This window comes from Oncorhynchus mykiss, chromosome 25 (assembly GCF_057628025.1).
Source record: "Oncorhynchus mykiss isolate SJ-2025 chromosome 25, ASM5762802v1, whole genome shotgun sequence".
Classification (NCBI taxonomy): domain Eukaryota; kingdom Metazoa; phylum Chordata; class Actinopteri; order Salmoniformes; family Salmonidae; genus Oncorhynchus; species Oncorhynchus mykiss.
In genome coordinates, this window is record NC_143046.1 from 33,515,172 (window position 1) to 33,534,756 (window position 19,585).

The following is a 19,585-nucleotide window of genomic DNA, read 5'->3' on the forward strand; positions in this document are numbered from 1 at the left end:
GACACGGTAGCCTACATGATCAAGACTGAGCAGATTATCACACTCAACTCTAATCAGAGTTTTTTTTTTTTTTTTTTACTTCTACAGTATAAACATGCCCGCCCTATCCCTGCTTCCCTACAGAGTGACCAACCTGCTTCTCCCTCCCTGCTAGGTGACAGGAGGTATGGACAAATCTCCAAGTACAAACTCAGAGGGCTACCACACAGACAGCCATCGCAAAACAACGAGGAATGTACAGGTTTCTGCTTGATGGAGAAGCAGGAGTGTTTACGTAAAAGAAGGATTTGGGTGTTTGTGAAAGTTGGGTGATTGAGTTCATCCAAGTTACCAATTGTTAAACAGAAGAGGACGAATGGAGGTAAAAAAAATAAAACAAATAAGAGGAAGTATTTTATACGTTGCTGTACCTATTTCTACCTCTCCCAGCTTATAGGGCTCTGTGCATGAGTTCTAGTTTTCAGCACATAGATTGTCAGTTTTGAATGTGTGTGTCAGTTGTTCTGTTTCTTTGTCTACATCTCACTGCCCAGACCTTTTAACACATCATTGTGTTTAGGTTTTCAATGACCCGTGTAGAAAAACGCAAGCTTTTACTAGCCTCTTGTAGAGAGGAGTTTGGGTTCATATAGCAAATGTTGTTTTTTTGGTGAGTTGCCACCAAATCGGGTTTTACACGGCTGTTAGTTTAGTTTCGCAGGAATTGAGGGCTCTGGTTGGTTGAGTGTCAATCATCACAGGCCTACCATCATCCGATTCTGCTTCTGACTGTTCTAGAATGAAATCACTTAGCCTCATGGGTCTTGTTGTCATCATTGTTCTTGCTGTTGCTTCTCATTATTACTGTTCTCCCCAGCAGTTTGACTGTTTTCAGTTTTTTAACCAGATTACGAGATTAAAGATGTTCTTAATACCTGTGTGTCCTTGTGTGAATCTATTTTAAGTGCAGCCTAAATAGCTTGAACGTCTGTAGCGGCGTTGTAGTGTCTTTAAGTGGTCAGCAGGTGGTGACGGTGATCTCTATGACTGACACAAGGGTATTCATTTTTTGTAAAACGCAACAGGTTCATTTGTGGAGTCGTTTTTCAGTTATTCCCATGTTTATTAGAGGGTTTGCCATGCAGTATGCAAGTCCTTGATTTATTATGTTAGAACCAAATATCACATCTTAAGATGCTTATTATGCTGATCATTACAAAGTTGCCTCCCGTATGGCACGTGTTATAGATTTCCTACACCAGAGGTCCCCAACAGGTCGATCGCGAGTTACCAGTAGCTCGCAGCCCACCTGAAACTACATGCAATTTTCATGTGTTCCATCGCAAACTGTCATAAACAAATCTAACAAGTATCAGACACCGCAAGCTCCCAGCTGCTATCTAATCAACATAGCTTTGACATTAATCCAGCCCTGGTTAGCCGCTATTGGGTTAAAAAGCCAAACCTAACACACTATATGCCAATTAATTTCCAGCAATATTGCCCCTGTCTGTGTGGTGCGCGCGTTTGTCTATCACTCAGTACTTTCCCCGAAACATTCTCAATTAAATGTTAACTGCAAAGTAGGCTAACCTGGCAAAAGTATATCATATGTAAGTATATCATTTGTATCTATTATTTGTTATTTGCAAACCTTGCCATAAAATGAGCAGCAGCGGTACAGAACCATCGATATACCAGCACATTAGATGGCACATTCTTCACTTGCTAAATTCGCAATTATAGGGCCAGATACACAATTAAAGGGGAATTACACAAAAACATCTACATTTGTTAATTTTCTTCCAGATGTGATTTAAGCATGGACTCAAAACATCCAATTTTGTTGTCGTGAACAATTGTAATTTTGAGAGTGAAAACCCCCCAAAATTCTAAATCCAGGAAAAATACAACAGAGAACATAATTTGGTAACATATATAACTGAATTTGTTTTTTAAATCACAGATTTTATAGCGCTCCCCTCAAAGTTGTTTATGAACCATTATGTTACCAGGTATGTTGACAAAACAGTACACTACTTTCTCTTGTACACCAAGGACCCGGGGAAGAGAAGAATATGCCTATTTAAAAGCACAAAAAAAAAAGGAATAGCTAGTGACATGTTTAATTTTTTCAAAGTGGCTCTCATGCTTGAGAGCATGTAATTTTGAGAGTGAAAACCCCCCAAAATTCTAAAACCAGGAAAAATACACTCACACACAACACACAATGATAGGACAGGCCTGAACGACTGAAGTGAACATTAGTTTATTAGGTAACCTGTGGTTCAACCTCTACACACATCACATCAGAGCTGCGCTACAGAGGCAGCCATCTTGAAACTGTTTTCTGAGGATACGTTGACCTCTCCTCTGGTTCGAGCACGGTGTGGGGCTTGGCTCCCCGCTCAGCCCAGGTGACCTGGACAGAGGGGTTGGGGGGGGAGGGGGGGGGGGTTCAGGTAGAACAGCACAGGTGTGCGGGTGCTTTAACCTGGTAAAAGACACGGTGTGTGTTATATCAGTATAGGTACGTCTGTGAGTCTCAGTCATGTCAGTATGTGTGTGCGTGTTCCTGTGCTTTTACAGTGCGATATAGTCTGTTATCGTACCTCGGCGCGGCTGTGAGTGTCAGTGGTACGTGGTGAATCGGTAGTTAGGGACGACTGCTCTTCCTGTCAGGGTAAGGCGGGGGGGGGGGGGGGGGTACTTTGGGTTTGTTGTCCGTGGGCCTCTTAGCCTCTAGCCCCCCTTAATGCTGGATACGGCGGATAGACTGGATCTGGGGGGTCTGGCAGTGGGAGCCCCAGTTCTTCCAGTGCTGGTAGTCTCCACTGTGTCTCTCACACTCCATGATGTACTGCTGGCCCCTGTAGCCGGGGAACTGGTAGCACACAAAGCTGAGGGAAAAGATAGGGAATATTAAGTAACACTGCGTTTTGGTGTCTCTGGCATGTGTATCAATGGTGTGCGCAGAGGATGAAACCACAGCTTCCACAGCTGTTTGCTCACCCGTTGTGTGTGTGTGTGTGTGTGTGTGTGTGTGTGTGTGAATAATAGAGGCTAACATACGCGCCACACTGCACGTGCATGGAGCCGACCTCGGGCATGGACCAGCCCATGGCCTGCAGGGAGGGGTAGTCGTCACACAGCTCAACACTGCGGCCCATAAAGTTCTCTCTCTCAAAGATCATCATACGACTGCTCATGTGGGACTGAGAGAGAGAGGACTGTTACATACACACACACAAAGATGAACATATTCCAATATTTTTGGGGGAGTTTCTCAAGGAGAAGAATGAATCTGTTTGGCCCAAAAAATGCATTGATACACATTCACATTTTCTCTCTTTCTCTCTCTCTCTCCTCTCACACTTTACTCACAGCACAATAGATGGGACGCAGGGACATGAGACGCTCCACGTGGTAGGACAGGGAGCCGCTGTAGGCGTCCCAGTGGGGGTACTCTCCTCTCTCCAGGATGAACTGCTGGCCCTGGAAATCATGGTGCTCAAAGCCCACCCAGCTAGAGGGGAGAGAGAGAGTTAAACACATTGTACTAGCATCTTAAACACACACATTGAACCAGCCACTATAAACCAAAACACCCACAGAGTCTACACATTCACTCATTTATCAGGTCGAGAGCTTCAAGATCATCTGTGTCCAAATCACCAAGGACTTAATGTGGTCCTATCACACCAGCACAGTCGCAAAGAAGGAGCTACAGCGCCTCTTCCCACTCAGGAGATTGAAAAGATTTTGCATGGCCCCACAGATCCTCCAAAACTTCTACAGCTGCACCATTGAGAGCATCTTGCCTGGTTGCATCGCCCTCGATCGCAAGCGCTACAGAGGGTGGTGTGGATGGCCCAGTACATCACTGCGGCCGAGCTCCCTGCCATCCAGGACCTCTATAACAGGCGGTGTCAGAGGAAGGCCCGGGAAAATTGTTAAAGACCCCAGTCACCCAAGCCACAGACTGTTCTCTCTGCTTCCGCACGGCAAGCGGTACTGGAGCGCCATGTCTGGGACCAAAAGACTGCTGAACAGCTTCTACCCCCAGGCCATAAGACTGCTGAACAGCTTCTACCCCCAGGCCATAAGACTGCTGAACAGCTTCTACCCCCAGGCCATAAGACTGCTGAACAGCTTCTACCCCCAGGCCATAAGACTGCTGAACAGCTTCTACCCTCAGGCCATAAGACTGCTGAACAGCTTCTACCCCCAGGCCATAAGACTGCTGAACAGCTTCTACCCCCAGGCCATAAGACTGCTGAACAGCTTCTACCCCCAGGCCATAAGACTGCTGAACAGCTTCTACCCCCAGGCCATAAGACTGCTGAACAGCTTCTACCCCCAGGCCATAAGACTGCTGAACAATTGTATCAAATGGCTACTGCATTGTCCCTTTTTTACACTGGCCCTCTTACAATGACTCCGCACACTCACACATGCTTACACTGACAGTCCAACACACACATACACACACACACACAAAACACACACATGCATGTTGATGACATACACACACGTTCACATTCTATAGCCCCGTTATTGTTATTTATAGTGTTACTATTTTTCATTTTTATTTGCAAATGTTCTTACTTTTTAACATTGTTGGGAAAGGACTCGTAAGTAAGCAATTCACAGTACAGTCTACACACACACACACACACACACACAGACACAGACACAGACACACACAGAGTACACACTTGTATTCCTCTATCCCTAATCAATCATACACACTAAACAGACGGAACAGCGTGAGACTCACGCTCCACTCTCCACTCTGATGGAGCGGATGATGTCCAGACCACACTCGTGGATGTTACAGCACTCAGAGGTGAACTCCTGACACTTGCCCTGGAAGTGCTCCTGCTCGAACACAGTCACCTACAGAGAGAGGGAGAGGGGGAAGAAATGGAAGATGAGGTAAAGAAAGGGACATTTAAGGTGACAGGGCCCATTCCACGTATGCAAAGGTGTGTGCCCCTGCATGTGTCTCAATTTAAAGGTGTGTTACCTTGAAGAAAGGAGCTATGCCCATTCCCGAGTTGACCAGGGTTTGCATCATTGGGGATCTAGTTGTTCTGTGCATCTTTACACCTAAAAGACAGGGGCAGACTTTCAGATACACAATCTCCCCAACTCTCTAACACTCGTTCACCTCAACACCAACAGTACACACATACGGAGTAAACATTTTTTTAAATTTTTTATTATTATATTCTATGTTATTCCGTAATCAAAGCTTCACACTGGTATTCAAGTGTACACGAATAAGTATAAATGTCACACCAAAACCTATTCCTTTAACACTTTAACACGTCACAAATGTCACTAAATAGTCTTGGATGAACGACCTGTCCCCTAAACTAAATGGTATACTAATAAAGCCGATCAATGAATCTATGATTAAGCAACATTATTTTGTTTTATCTAACAAGCTTGCTCCCTAGTATAGCCAGTCGTGTAAGACTAGCGATAAGACAGCACATCGTTAATTGTCCATTCAAGTTAGTAGGCTACACCCGCATACAACAGCGCAATATGGAAACCAGGATCAGTTAAACGAGTTCATACATTATGTAGCCAATCTATGCAATGTGCACTGCAGGTTAACGTGTAACAACGTTAACATGGTTAGTGCTTTTTGGTGAGTTTTAAATGAATGTGTAAAAGCGTCTTGAATAAACCCATTATAATATATCTTACTGTCCCTATAATTTTCATTAAATTCGTAACGGAGTTGGCACCTTACCTAGTTTGGCACTTATTCGTGATGAGCTCGGGAGTGGCACGCGCTTAACGCTATCTCGCGAAGAGCTTTTGAGAGATCCTGGCGCTTCAGTTTTATATGGACTGACGAGAAGCGCGCCTCTTGGAGCGCGTCCATTGTGCAGGGCCTTGGTGCGCGCACAATAACTTTTTCCCCACATGGAACACTGGACCACTGCGTGCTCCTGTTCTTGTTGGTCGTTCCATCGAAACCGCGCGACACGCCAGGTCAGCACATGTTATGGAACGCCAGTCCTTTCTGTGCTCGTCGATCGGAGTTTGCCCAGAATGGGAAAAGAACAATAGTAACCCGGTCAGTTCGTGCTGGTCAGCAGTCTGGCGTGTGGCGGTCACAAAGACCGGGATAGAAGTGGAGAATGTGGGGATTAAAGGCGGAAAAAAATGTCAGTATACACATATGCATAAAATATAAAATGGACAGGATGGAAAAGTTTAAGTATGAGAACGTTTTTGACATATCTTCAATAGTATTACTTCAGTCTCCAAACACACACACAAACAAACACATGCCTGAATCATGCCACACATCCATCCTTGATATACTGTCCATAATATCCTGGCCCCTCCAAACACAGAAACATATCAAGGCAAAAATCTAATAATTAATAAACACTGCACCACTCAACTTCACTCCTCATACTTCACCTAAATCATACTGACACCTTATAGACATTATACTATCTTAATCAAAACCCTGTAGTCTGATAATGTGAGTTCCAATAATGCATCATTTAAACAGTATTTATTAATGACGACTTCAGGCCTGAGCTCCGATTCAACTGTCTCAAAACGAATTGCGATGAGATGAGACTAGACGACCAGAAATGTTCATTTTCTAACGTAAACTGGTGACTGATTACAATCATGATCAGATGATATAGCACAATGCACATGTCCTCGTAGTGTAAATAGGGAGCCTATTCAGTAAATATCATGGACACAATTAATTAAACCAATATCCCACACAATAGCAATGTAACTGGTTATAAAAACTTCATCATTTTGTGTGCTTGCTTATAACATATACTTTTACTGTGTTCTGTCTCTATCTCTCAGATACTTGATCTGTTTGTAGTCGACCCTATCACCAGTGTTCCACTATCAACCCCCCTCCAATCCTTCTCAATGAACTATGGATCTCATTGGTCCCTGTGGCTGGCCCCCTCCCCTCTGGCTGTCCCTCTCTGATGATGCGGTGGTTCTATTGTCCCGTGGTTCTGACCTCAGCAGGTTTGTTTCTCTGTGTCTAATCCTCTTCCTCTGGGCGCCAGCATATAAAAGGGCGGGGCACGCTCCGAGCCACACACACTCTCCGAGTGAGGCAGATCACACACACACACAGGTAAGAGCAGCAGACAAACATACATCATACACATGCTGGTCGCTGCATACACAGGTAAAGGGAGGAGTGTGGGAGACAGAACAGTGTTTCATTTTGAAATCAGTAATTACAAGTAGCTAGTTATAATAGTACATGTCACATTGATAGTACACATCCCTATATTAAAACACATAGACTGTGTCCCCAACCCCATCCTTTCCCCAAATATCCCTCTGTTCCCATGATACCGTCCATTCCATTCACTCCATGCTCATCCCCCTCTCTCTCTCCCTCCAGTCATCATGTCCAGTGATAAGTCCAAGGCTGCCTCCCAGACCGACGGGAAGGCTGCCCAGAGCAAGAAGTCCGAGATGGGCACGATGTCCTACAAGGCAAGTAGCCCCCAACTGACAGGACGTCTCCTGGATCCAATCTAATGGAATACCACTGGATCACTGATACAGTCAGACATCATCAGCGTTTACGTTGTACTCATCTGTCTGTCTCTCTCCTTCTCTGCTCCCCCCCCCCACCCACCCTCAGATGTTTGTGTTCGACCAGGAGAACTTCCAGGGTCGCATGGTTGAGATCAGCAACGAGTGCATGAACGTGTGTGAGATGGGCATGGACCGCGTCCGCTCCCTCCGCGTTGAGTGTGGACCGTAAGTCAACCGCTCCAGTTGCTTTAACTATATGTTAGTTGCTAGTAATGTAATATTGTCCTGCTATCTCTGTAGCTTTGTGGGATAATGGTAGAAGTGGCATCATAATTAGATATGTCAATGCGGCTGTGCAGTCATGTGACACTGCCTTTCTCTCCTGTGTAGCTTCGTGGGCTTCGAGCAGATGAACTTATGTGGTGAGCACTACATCCTAGAGAAGGGAGAGTACCCCCGTTGGGACTCTTGGAGCAACTGCCAGAAGAACGACTACCTGCTGTCCTTCAGGCCCGTCCGCATGGTGGGTACACTCCTCTCGCCTTCCACCATTCCCCTCTCTCTTTGTCATCTGTCAATTCTGTTCTCTAATTTTTCTCTCTGACTTTTCTCTCTCTCTGCTCTATAACTCTCTCTCCTTTAAAATGTCTCTCCTTTGGAAGACCTCCCTCATAATCACACACCTCTATCCTTTCCCCTCTCTCCCAGGACCCAGAGAAACACAAGATCTGCCTGTACGAGGTTGGAGAGTTCAAGGGTCGTAAGATGGAAATCATGGACGATGACGTTCCCTCTCTGTTCTCCTACGGCTTCACCGACAGGGTCGGCAGCATCATGGTCAGCTGCGGAACGTAAGTGTTGCCAGTTCACCAATTCAGCGAAAGCAATCAGTTTAATTTCACAATTAAGAACACATAGAACTAGAAAGAAAAGACTGTGGGAGAACGGCTGTTATATCAGTGACCTACGTAGTGACATCATAGGTTTTTCTCCACCCCCCCCCCCCCCCCAGCTGGGTGGGTTACCAGTTCCCTGGATACCGTGGCTCCCAGTACCTGCTGGAGAAGGGCGACTTCAAACACTTCAACGAGTACGGCGCCCGCCACCCCCAGTTCCAGTCCGTGAGGCGTATCCGTGACATGCAGTGGCACCAGCAGGGATGCTACACTATGGCCAGCAAGTGAGGCTCAGGGAAGGAGAGAAAGAGAAAGAGCAGAAGAGAGGGAGAGGGGCGGAGGAAGAGAGAGAGAGGGGGAGAGATGCCTGAGGCCTTGCCGAACCCCTGGCTGAAGCCAACCATCTGAAACAGCAAGGAAGAGGGACTGCCTGGCAAGAGAACACCTGAAAATCAGACAACCCCTCCATCACTCTCTATCTCTACTCCTCTCTTTCTCTCCTGTGGTCCGACCTTGCCCCCCCCCCCCCCCCCCCCCTCCCCCATCCCACATTCCTTCTTTCCATTGCAGCACCAAAGAGGGAACGATGATGATTCTCGTCTCAGGGTATGATGTACCATGGGAAAAGGATCTTCTATATCCTCCCCCCACTTCCTGACCCTGTGTATCGCACACCCTCTCTGCTGTACAGAATCCTGGCCAACTTTTCAATAAAATGGAAAATCTTGATTTCAAAACGTTGTCTTTTGTATTGTGACCGATGACTCTCATGACCAAGATGACACTGTGTGAATAAAAGTGCTAACAGGTCATAATATGAAAATCATATCAGTACAGATTCATCAATGTTGAGGTCAAAGGTAATAAAAATACACATACCGATAAGAGAATATGCAACAACAACAAAAAAACATGAAAAATATACATAAATGAGATGTTTTGAGATGAAGTCAGAGCTGAGCACTGCAGGTCATTTTCAACTCCTCAGTCCTCTCCACTCCTGCGCATTAGGTGGTGCTCATAAATCATCAACTGTCCACCAACGAAACAGTATAGGCATTTTAATGTCATAGATTTTTCCCGGTGGAAACTTGTGGAATAGACACCGCCTGGAATGCGGTTTAAAACTCTGTTCCATCTGACTGCGCAATCTACTGTCTCATCAGCCCAGCCAGGCAATTTTTAAACTTGATCTCCACTATAAAAAATCATCAAGACATTATCTCACATTTCTTTTAGACTAACATTTAGTTTCCAACAGTGGAGATTTGTATAAACCTTGCTGTCTGTCTCTCTGACGTTTGAGAAATTGTTTCAATATTCAAATTCGATCTCCAGCTGTCCCATAGTAATGAACGTGTTGTTATGGATACAGTATATACAAAGAAATATTAGTTGAAAAAAATGTCAAATGAAACGAAGTGCAGCTAGTTTGCAGTCTTTCCAGCTTCAGTTTGAAGTTATTGTCTTAGCTGTGTTGTTGGCTAGCTCCTTTGACGTGACTGTAAGTTAGCCGTAGTTGGCTAACTAGCAAGCAACGGATAAGAACGCTGCCTGCCAGTATATCAATAGAACATGTAGAACGAACGACTGGGTCGCATCGATAGATACAGAACAAAAAGACTGAACGACTGGTCGTGTCTCTGGCAATTGAACCCAACCAGCCGGTTTGGGTAGCAACCTTAGATTTGTGTCGCGACTATGTCTTGTGGAAGGATGAAATAGTATGAATAAATGAATCAAAATAATGTCAATCATTATTTGAAAATGTTTGTAACCCGTTGTATAAAAGTGATAATGCCCATACATCCAGCCAATCATGCAAAGACAGAGGAGGAGAAAGCAGAGTTGAAGAAGTCTGGAGGAGTGCCACGTCCAAAGTATTCCACTCTCCCTAAGCCTCAGGCTTCTTCTCAGCCCTCACAGGCTGCAGGCTCCAGGCTCCAATCCTGTGAGTAGGGAGGAGTTTGAGACAGAATCAGAGGTATAGGGGAACCAGGGCATTGAGGACTGGCTAGCCCCCCATTGAGGACGACGAGGCCCTGGGTGAGTCCCAGCATCGACAGGGCTTTGAGCCGCTCCCGTTCTGACATGCTGGGCTCAGACTCTGCGTCAGATGACAAGGAGAGGGAAGAGGACCCCACCTGGGTGCCTTTCGACCCCCAGACCTTCCAGCATGACCCAGACGCCAGTATCCTTGCTCTTCGAGGGTGTCCCCGCTGCGGCACAGGAAAAAAAAACATCATAATGTCGAAGTTAAAGAGGAAGAGGAAGAGGTAGAGGTGGTGGTGGTGTCCTACTCCTTGTCTCTGGAACCCAAAAAGAAACCCAAAGACTGTGCCTGCCAGGAGTGCGGGAAGGCCTTCAATCCCAGCACGACCGGGAAAGGCACATTCACACCCATAGCAGGGAGAAGCCGTTCCACTGCCCCTGCTGCGACAGACGCTTCAACGACAGTAGGAACATGCTTAAACACAATGCTGATCCACCACCTCTGGTTAGAATGCGGCACTGGGATCTCAGAGAGGGGGAATCTCAGCAGGTACAGGGCCCACATTCATGGCAGTATGCCCAAGTCCCAATGTGAGGACTGTGGGAAGACCTACATAGCCTGCTCTGGGCTGGCCCAGTAATTTAGGGGGTCTACAATTATGGCCAAGTTTCACCAGGTACTACCTCTAGCGATCAAACTATTGAAGATCAGTCATTTCTAATGGGGGGGGGAGACATTCAGCAATTTATCTGCAGGCCGGTGACTAGAGAGCTCGCTGGGAGAGTTCGGTGATTCCTTATGGCAAGGTATTTCTTGCAGCATAACGGGATGGGAGGATTGAGGGATGGGAAGTTTCATGAATCGAGAGAACATAATGACATTGATTATGAAAAACAGTGCATGTGAACAGAGAAAATTAGTTTTAAAAATCTATATGATAGATGAAGAGATTATATCCAGCCTATATTTTATTATACAGTACCTCGTATCAATACCTTTTCATGCTTTTGAAAAATATTTTCAGGCATTTTATTTTCTCAAGACTTTACTTGATGACAACTGGACGTGAAGGACTGAATGTATGTTAATGTTTGTCCTCCCGAAGAGAGAGCTTTCGCCGTGAGTGCCTTTCTGAGTTGAGACAGAGAGAAATGCTTTATGAATGTGGGGATCTGTACTTCACTGTTAAAGTAAACAATCATGGGTCAAAATAGTGTGTGGCTGTGTTTCATACATCTTAAGGCCTGGATTCAATGCAAGGCACATCATAACTCATAACGCTACTTTTAAGGGTAGTTTACCCTTGAGGCGACATGCACAGCGTTTGCTATACATGCACATTGTCGGCCGTCTAGTGTCATGGAAATTCAGAGAGACCTGGACAACCATCTTCAAACCAACATCTTTATTTAATATCGATTCATTATTGCAATAATGAGACTAGTCAACCCAACACTCTTGACTGTTGGGCCGAGCAGCCTAAACCTTTACAGAAATGCAGAGTTCTTTATATAGCCGACACTAAGAATGCTTATTTATGGCTGGTTCCTCCCCTCCCATGCAAACCAAGGGGCAAGGTGGTGTTTGTCTTAACCCCACCCTGGCTTTGTTTCCCAGACGCCAGGTGGATTTAGAGACAATGAAGGATTGTTCTAAACTCTTCCAGGCCATCTCTATCTGTGTTGCACTCACCACATATTGTCTATGGAATTCAGTCTTCAATTAATTTGTCAGCTCAAGCCATCTCTAGTGACCCATAAACCCAGATTAGCTGCAGGGAGTGGAGACCATAAAGACACAGCATTAGTAGAACAGAAATGTCTTACCATTAGTTAAATATTAATTGCTAACCATTATTATCAAATAAATCAGGTAAATACATAATTGTTTTATCACATTGCTCTATTACAAGGTTTAAAAAGATATTACGTTATCGCTCAGAATTTCTCAGCAAAGTCAGAGTATATTTTTCATCAGTACGAAATAAATCATCATGTTGATACTGAGCATACTGCCATTGGTCAGCATGGTAGAAACTCAAATTAGCATATCTTGTTGGACAAATCCAGGTAGTGACTCCCGGTTTAAGTTAAATGTATTTGGTTTAGTGCCTAATGAACATAAAACAGGACAAGCATCATAATCCCATTATCTATAAGGCAACGTCTATGGCTATGTGCCATTAGCACAAACCTGCTATGGTTCCTGAGTTTTTATCATTATCATCTAAATGTAATTTGCTAATGGATATAATAAAATAGATTAGGATTAGGATTCACTCTCAGGATCAGAGTTCACCCTCTCCATTCACCAAGGCATGCTGAGAATAGTATCAATCTCTTTGGCACACAACTTCTTTACACATGTCACAATCAGCATAAATCAATCAAAACAATCAACCCATAATACATGAATTGCTCCACTCATATAGTGATTAACATACTAAAAACTTACTCAAATCAATTACTCAGTTTTAAAAATCATTCAGTTTCCAAATCATCATTAAAACTCAATTTTGAATGGCATTGCTCAATGATTCACATTGGTTCTGTCACTCAAAGTTAAAACACATCAACACTGGCAGAATGTACCTTTATATTAACATACAATATATTCATCCTATAATTGTAGAATTAACTTTTTCATCACAATTACAATAACTCAATGCACTCTTAGCCTAAATTACTATACATTTAGCAGTGTGTAGACCTTCTCAATCAATCGGATACCCCAAAATAAACTATTTCAAACAAGTCTAAATCAATTATGGCATGGTAGACCAACCCCCCCCCCCCCCCCCCCCCTCCCTTTCCCGGCACTTCATCTTCTGGCAAGTCTTAATTTTCTTCTTCAAATAGTTTCACAGTTCAAAGTGGATGGCCCATGATAATGTCTGTGGTGGAATCTTCAAACAATCACCTTTATTGAATATTGATTCATTATTGAAATAATTAGGCTGGTCGACCCAACACCCTTGAGTGAGAGTCTAAACTTTACAGACAATGCTGTTTCTTATATAGCTGACACTAAGAATGCTTAGTCATGGCTGGTTCAACCCCTCCCATACAGATTGGGGGCACCATAAACCACTTTGGGTTTATCCTTTCAAAATCTGCATCCGGTGCCGTTTCCCAGATGCAAGGATGATTATACACAATAAGGATTATGTCCTACTCCCCCGGGCTCTCTTTATCTTAAGACAGACACACCACTAATCATAGAATTACTTGGTTTTATTACATAGCCATCACTTAATCAGTTGCCAAGCCCAGGCTTCAAAAGACTCCTCTCAGTTCACTCAGAAAGAGAGTTCTAAGAACCCCACTCTATTGCATAATCTTGTAATTTTGCTACCATATGTCCCAATTTCAATGTCCAAGGAATAATCCGATTTTCCCAAACAGACTGTCTCACTATAGCCCCACCACAAACTCCTATTATGTCTTGTCTTTGCCAACCAGTATACCAGCAACATAAGAAATGTTTTTGAACGGATCTCTCTTCATGCTCACTCCACGTGCTACAGGTTGCTGGCTCGGACTCAGGTCTCTCGGTAGAGGTGGTGCAGGACAGGGCCATATTGAACGCCTTTGTCACTCTTCTTCAGCTGGTTAGAGGGGTTTTGAGGTCCACACTGTTTGGTCAAATTGTCACTTTCGTGCATCTAGATACTCTACCATCTTCGCCATAATCTAGAAAAAGGACAGATCAGAACAACAGTATAGTTCAGTTCATTTCTGATTCAGGAAATCCAGACAAGCAATTCAAGAAATCCAAACAAATTATTTACTGTATGACAAATGATTACTACTACCAATATTCTCAATGCAAATCTCTAAAACACATGTCAAAGAGAATAACACATTCCGTTGAAACAATTTTCCAACTTGGTTAATACTCCCTTATCATACTGTCAACCTCATCGCAGACTAACAGGGTCAGGAAGTTAGACCTCTAGCCCATCGGGAGAAATCCCAACGATCCAGCAGACCCAATCTGGTGAGATTTGTATAGAAACAAAACAACCAACGATACACCATTCAATACACTTCTACATATCACTCAAGGTGTGTAAACTTTAATCCAAAATTATAAACTTCTCTGCAATTATGAGTATTACAAATTACCTTAAAATCAGTATTAAATATCACCTTTAAATCATCCAATTACCACATAGCTTTCTAGTGAGGGCGATCAAACCACACTAGAAAGTCAGGACAAGGCGATTCAAACCTTTGAAATAAGTGTTTCTATCACGACTTATGGCGAGACTCAAATGCCGACACAGGAGGCAGATGGTTTGAGCTCTGATATTTATTATAGTCCAAGGGATAGACAAAAGGCAGGTCGGGGACAGGCAAGAGTTCATAGCCAGGGCAGAGTCCAAAATGGTACAGAGCGGCAGGCAGGCTTGAGGTCAGGGGCAGGTAGAGTGGTCAGGCAGGCGGGCTCAGATTCTGGACAGGCAAGGGTCAAAATCAGGAGGACGAGAAAAAGAGAGACTGGGGAAAACAGGAGCTGAGAGAAAAACGCTGGTTGACTTGGCAAACAAGACAAACTGGCACAGACAGAAACCCCAGGTATAAATACCCAGGGGATAAGTGGGGAAGATGGGCAACACCTGGAGGGGGGTGGAGACAAGCGCAAGGACAGGTGAAACAGATCAGGGTGTGACAGTTTCTCTATTTGACAAAGTATTTAAAAACAGTGAAACATTTCATACATTCCAGATCCAAAGGTTACAGTAAGCTTCTTCAGTACATTTCTTACCAAAATAATTCAATTAAAACTCAGAAAAGAAAAACGTCAGAAAATTCCACGTGTGTGCCCCTTTAAAATACATATCCTCAAATTTGTGAAAAACTCAATAAAAGATCATTAAAAAGACCACTCATAATAAATCAGACATAGCATTAAAAACACTAACAAATCTTCATAATGCACAGTAAAAACAAGCTACATTTGCCAGGCCCTATTTAAGGTTTCCCTTAACATACATACTGTAGTGGACTTCCATCAGTCCTGGAAGAAAGAATCCTACTCAAACACATCAGAAAATACAACGTTCCATTAAGTGGAATAGACACCTTCTAAAGAAAACAATCCCAGAGACCCTTTCCGGTGATCTTATCAGTTGAAAAACTAAAGGAGAGCGGCACACTCTTGGAGCTCAGATGCAAAAATGGAAATAACCTAATATCCACCATTTCGACAGAGAAGCTGTCTTCATCAGGTATAATGACAAACACTAATGACTGTAATCATGGCCGGGTGTGGCCTGATATCATTGGTTAATTCTCATATATTAAAATAGCATGCAAAAAACATGAATCGATAGCATACGATCATAAATACAATTTGGCTACATAAGCCTACAAACATTTACAATAGCAAACTCGCAATAATCACAAGAATGGCTTCAGATCAAAGTCTCAGATGAGACCGAAGGGAGCAAGGGTCTTTAAATTAAAGATCCAGGCAGCCTCTCATTTGAACAATAAATTGTAGGGAGGGTGGGAGGGTGACATGTTCGATGCCAATATAAGTAGGGTTGAAATCGGGTGGTTTGCTTCCAAAAAGCTGGCCGCAACTGGGTAAACCGAGTTTTTGCACCTAATGGTGCTACGATGCTCCGAGATTCGTACTTTTAATTTGCGCTTTGTTTTACCCACATCATTTTTACCACAAGGGCAAGTTATAAGATAAATAATTGCCTTAGTGGAGCACGTGATAACACCTTTGATTGGGATTTGTTTCCCTGTTGGGGGGTGGTTGAAGGATCTACATTTATAAGTGTCATTGCATTGAGCACATCCATGACACTTGTAGTTTCCATCTGGTAGGGGCACAAATAGACGTTGTGCAGGGATATCTTGGGGTGGTAAATCAGAGTTTACCAATTGATCTCTAAGATTTCTGCCCTGCGAGAATACAACCAAAATGTGTCCGAAAACACATTACCGATACGGTCATCGGATTTTAGAATGTGCCAATGTTTGTGAACGATTCCCTTCATTTGTTCAGAGCACTTTGAATAGCGGGTTGTTAATACGCAAGAATGCTTCTTTTTGCGAGACTGACTTTGAAAAAGGTCATGTCTTGTCATGTTTTGAATTTTCTCAATGGCAGTATTAATCTGACCATTTGTGTGCCCCCTCTCCTTGAATTGACTGTAGGGCAAACTGTTTTTCAAGGGAAGTGGGGGACAACTATCAGCCCTCAACAAACTGTTACGATCAGTAGGTATCCTGTAGAAATCAGTATATAGAACATTATCTTCAAACAAGATCAGAAGATCAAGGAAACTGATTTGACGTGTGTCAGATTGCATAGTAAATCTCAGATATTCAGTTAAGTTAGTTAAGAAAAGCATGGAACGCCTGGAGCTGTTTTTCATCACCCCTCCATCGAACAAAAATATCATTAAAGTACCGTTTCCAAATAATACTGTTAGGCTAGAAAACATTTTTTGAGAGGACTGAAAATAGACTGTTTCTCCATGTAACCCACATACAAATTAGCATAGTTAGGAGCCATGGGGGATCCCATAGCAGTACCCTTCATCTGAATAAAGAAATCATTTAGAAACATGAAGTAGCGCCCCTTCTGAGGATACAATAGTCCCTTTTCCAGTACACAACACACTGACGTCACGCACATAAACTCAACAAAAAAAGAAACGTCCCTGTTTCAGGACCCTGTCTTCCAAAGATAATTCGTAAAAATCCAAATAACTTCACAGATCTTCATTGTAAAGGGTTTAAACACTGGTTCCCATGCTTGTTCAATGAACCATAAACAATTAATGAACAAGCACCTGTGGAAAGGTCGTTAAGACACTAACAGTTTACAGGCGGTAGGCAATTAATGTCACAGTTGTGAAAACTTAGGACACTAAAGAGGCCTTTCTACTGACTGAAAAACACCAAAAGAAAGATTCCCTGCTCATCTGCGTGAACATGCCTTAGGCATGCTGCAAGGAGGCATGAGGACTGCAGATGTGGCCAGGGCAATAAATTGCAATGTCCGTACTGTGAGATGCCTAAGACAGCGCTACAGGGAGACAGGGAGACAGGGAGACAGGGAGGACAGCTGATCATCCTCGCAGTGGCAGACCAAGTGTAACAACACCTGCACAGGATCGGTACATCCAAACATCACACCTGCGGGACAGGTACAGGATGGCAGCAACAACTGCCCGAGTTACACCAGGAACGCACAATCCCTCCATCAGTGCTCAGGCTGTCCGCAATTGGCTGAGAGAGGCTGGACTGAGGGCTCGTGGGCCTGTTGTAAGGCAGGTCCTCACCAGCCATCACCGGCAATAGTGTTGCCTATCTTCACTGATGAGTCACGGTTTTGTCTCACCAGGGGTGATGGTTGGATTTGCGTTTATCGTTTAAGGAATGAGCGTTACACCGAGGCCTGTACTCTGGAGTGGGATCAATTTGGAGGTGGAGGGTCCGTCATGGTCTGGGGCGGTGTGTCACAGCATCATCGGACTGAAGTTGTTGTGATTGCAGTCAATCTCAACACTGTGCGTTACAGGGAAGACATCCTCCTCCCTTGTGTGGTACCTTTCCTGCAGGCTCATCCTGACATGACCCTCCAGCATGACAATGCCACCAGCCATACTGCTCGTTCTGTGTGTGATTTCCTGAAAGACAGGAATGTCAGTGTTCTGCCAGGGCCAGCGAAGAGCCCGGATCTCAATCCCATTGAGCACGTCTGGGACCTTTTGGGTCGGAGGGTGAGGGCTAGGGCCATCCCCCCCAGAACTGTCCGGGAACTTGCAGGTGCCTTGGTGGAAGAGTGGGGTAACATCTCACAGCTAGAACTGGCAAATCTGGTGCAGTCCATGAGGAGGAGATGCACTGCAGTACTTAATGCAGCTGATGGCCACACCAGATACTGACTGTTACTGTAATGGGGTGGCAGGGAAGTCAGGCGCAGGAGAACGAAATTGGTATAAACTGAGTTATTTAATAAATGCTTACAAACTCCGAAAACCAACATACAAAAAAAAGAAAGTGGGTAAAAACCTGTCGCACACCATAACATACTTGGCACCAATACATACAACAAACAATTCCCAACAAGGACATGGGGGAAAACAGAGGGAAAATATACAACATGTAATTTAGGGATATTGAAACCAGGTGAGTGTGAAAACAAGGCAAAACAAATGGAACATGAAAAATGGATCGGCGATGGCTAGAAGACCCGTGACGTCGACCGCCGAACACCGCCGAACACCGCCCGAACAAGGAGAGGACAAGGAGAGGAACCGACTTCGGCAGAAGTCGTGACAGTTACTTTTGATTTTGACTCCACTTTGTTCAGGGACACATTATTCAATTTCTGTTAGTCACATGTCTGTTTAACTTGTTCAGTTTATGTCTCAGTTGTTGAATCTTGTTATGTTCATACAAATATTTACACATGTTAATTTGCTGAAAATAAACGCAGTTGACCGTGAGAGGAAGTTTATTTTTTTGCTGAGTTTATTTCAGCCAATGTTATAATGCATGTACTGGAAGGTAGTTAATTAGGGTCACGTTGCAAAATAACATGTTCCATAGCTTCAATACCGCCCTCGTGTGGAAGATTTGTGTATAACGACTCAACATCGAAAGTAACTAACAAAGTGTTATAAGGGAGAGGATCGAGAGATTCAGTAATAGAGATAATACTGCTGGTGTCCTTTACAATTGAAGGAGGGGAGCTGTTCTGCCAGTGGTCTAATAAAAAAGTAATCAAAAGTCGATAGAGGGGCGTTACTGCATCAATGCCCGCTACAATAGGGCACCCTGGAGGTTTTGTAACAGTCTTGTGCAATTTCGGCAAAGTATAGAAAGTGGCAATTTTAGGGTGTTGAGTAGCCAAAAAGTCGTGTTCTTTTTTGGTTATCTGACCAGAACTCAAATACCCATTTAGGACAGTAAAGATCGTGTTCTGAAATTGGGCAGTGGGGTCACTTCTGAGTTTCTTGTAATAGGTGTTGTCAAGCAGTTGTCTATGACACTCATTTACATAAACTGTCCTCTCCATGAGCACAACCGACCCACCCTTATCAGCAGGACGAATAAGGACTGATGTATCGGATTGTATATCAAGCAAAGCTTGTTTTCATCCTTAGGTAAATTATGGAAAG

The 19,585-nt window shown here is 43.9% G+C and overlaps 2 protein-coding genes and 1 pseudogene across 3 annotated transcripts; 2 read left to right on the forward strand and 1 right to left on the reverse strand.

Annotated features, from left to right (window-relative positions):
• Positions 1–2,232: 2,232 nt before the first annotated feature.
• Positions 2,233–5,933, reverse strand: LOC110505050 (beta-crystallin A1-2). The gene is made up of 6 exons (XM_021583993.3): positions 5,747–5,933; positions 5,009–5,091; positions 4,760–4,878; positions 3,364–3,505; positions 3,052–3,194; positions 2,233–2,879 (listed from the first exon to the last, which is right to left on the reverse strand). The coding sequence occupies exons 1-6, from the start codon at positions 5,922–5,924 to the stop codon at positions 2,732–2,734; spliced, it is 813 nt and encodes a 270-aa protein (XP_021439668.2). The 5' UTR covers positions 5,925–5,933; the 3' UTR covers positions 2,233–2,731.
• Positions 5,934–7,087: 1,154 nt separating this feature from the next.
• On the forward strand, positions 7,088–9,175 carry LOC110504157 (beta-crystallin B1-like). 2 transcript variants are annotated; one of them, XM_090219702.1, is made up of 6 exons: positions 7,088–7,125; positions 7,400–7,497; positions 7,649–7,767; positions 7,933–8,065; positions 8,251–8,393; positions 8,555–9,175. In XM_090219702.1, the coding sequence occupies exons 2-6, from the start codon at positions 7,408–7,410 to the stop codon at positions 8,724–8,726; spliced, it is 657 nt and encodes a 218-aa protein (XP_090075828.1). In that variant the 5' UTR covers positions 7,088–7,125; positions 7,400–7,407; the 3' UTR covers positions 8,727–9,175. The 2 variants fall into 2 exon arrangements, with proteins under 2 accessions (XP_090075828.1, XP_036826302.1); XM_036970407.2 differs by having other exon boundaries at positions 7,088–7,121.
• Positions 9,176–10,235: 1,060 nt separating this feature from the next.
• On the forward strand, positions 10,236–11,071 carry LOC149971794 (uncharacterized; annotated as a pseudogene).
• The last annotated feature ends 8,514 nt before the right edge of the window (positions 11,072–19,585 follow it).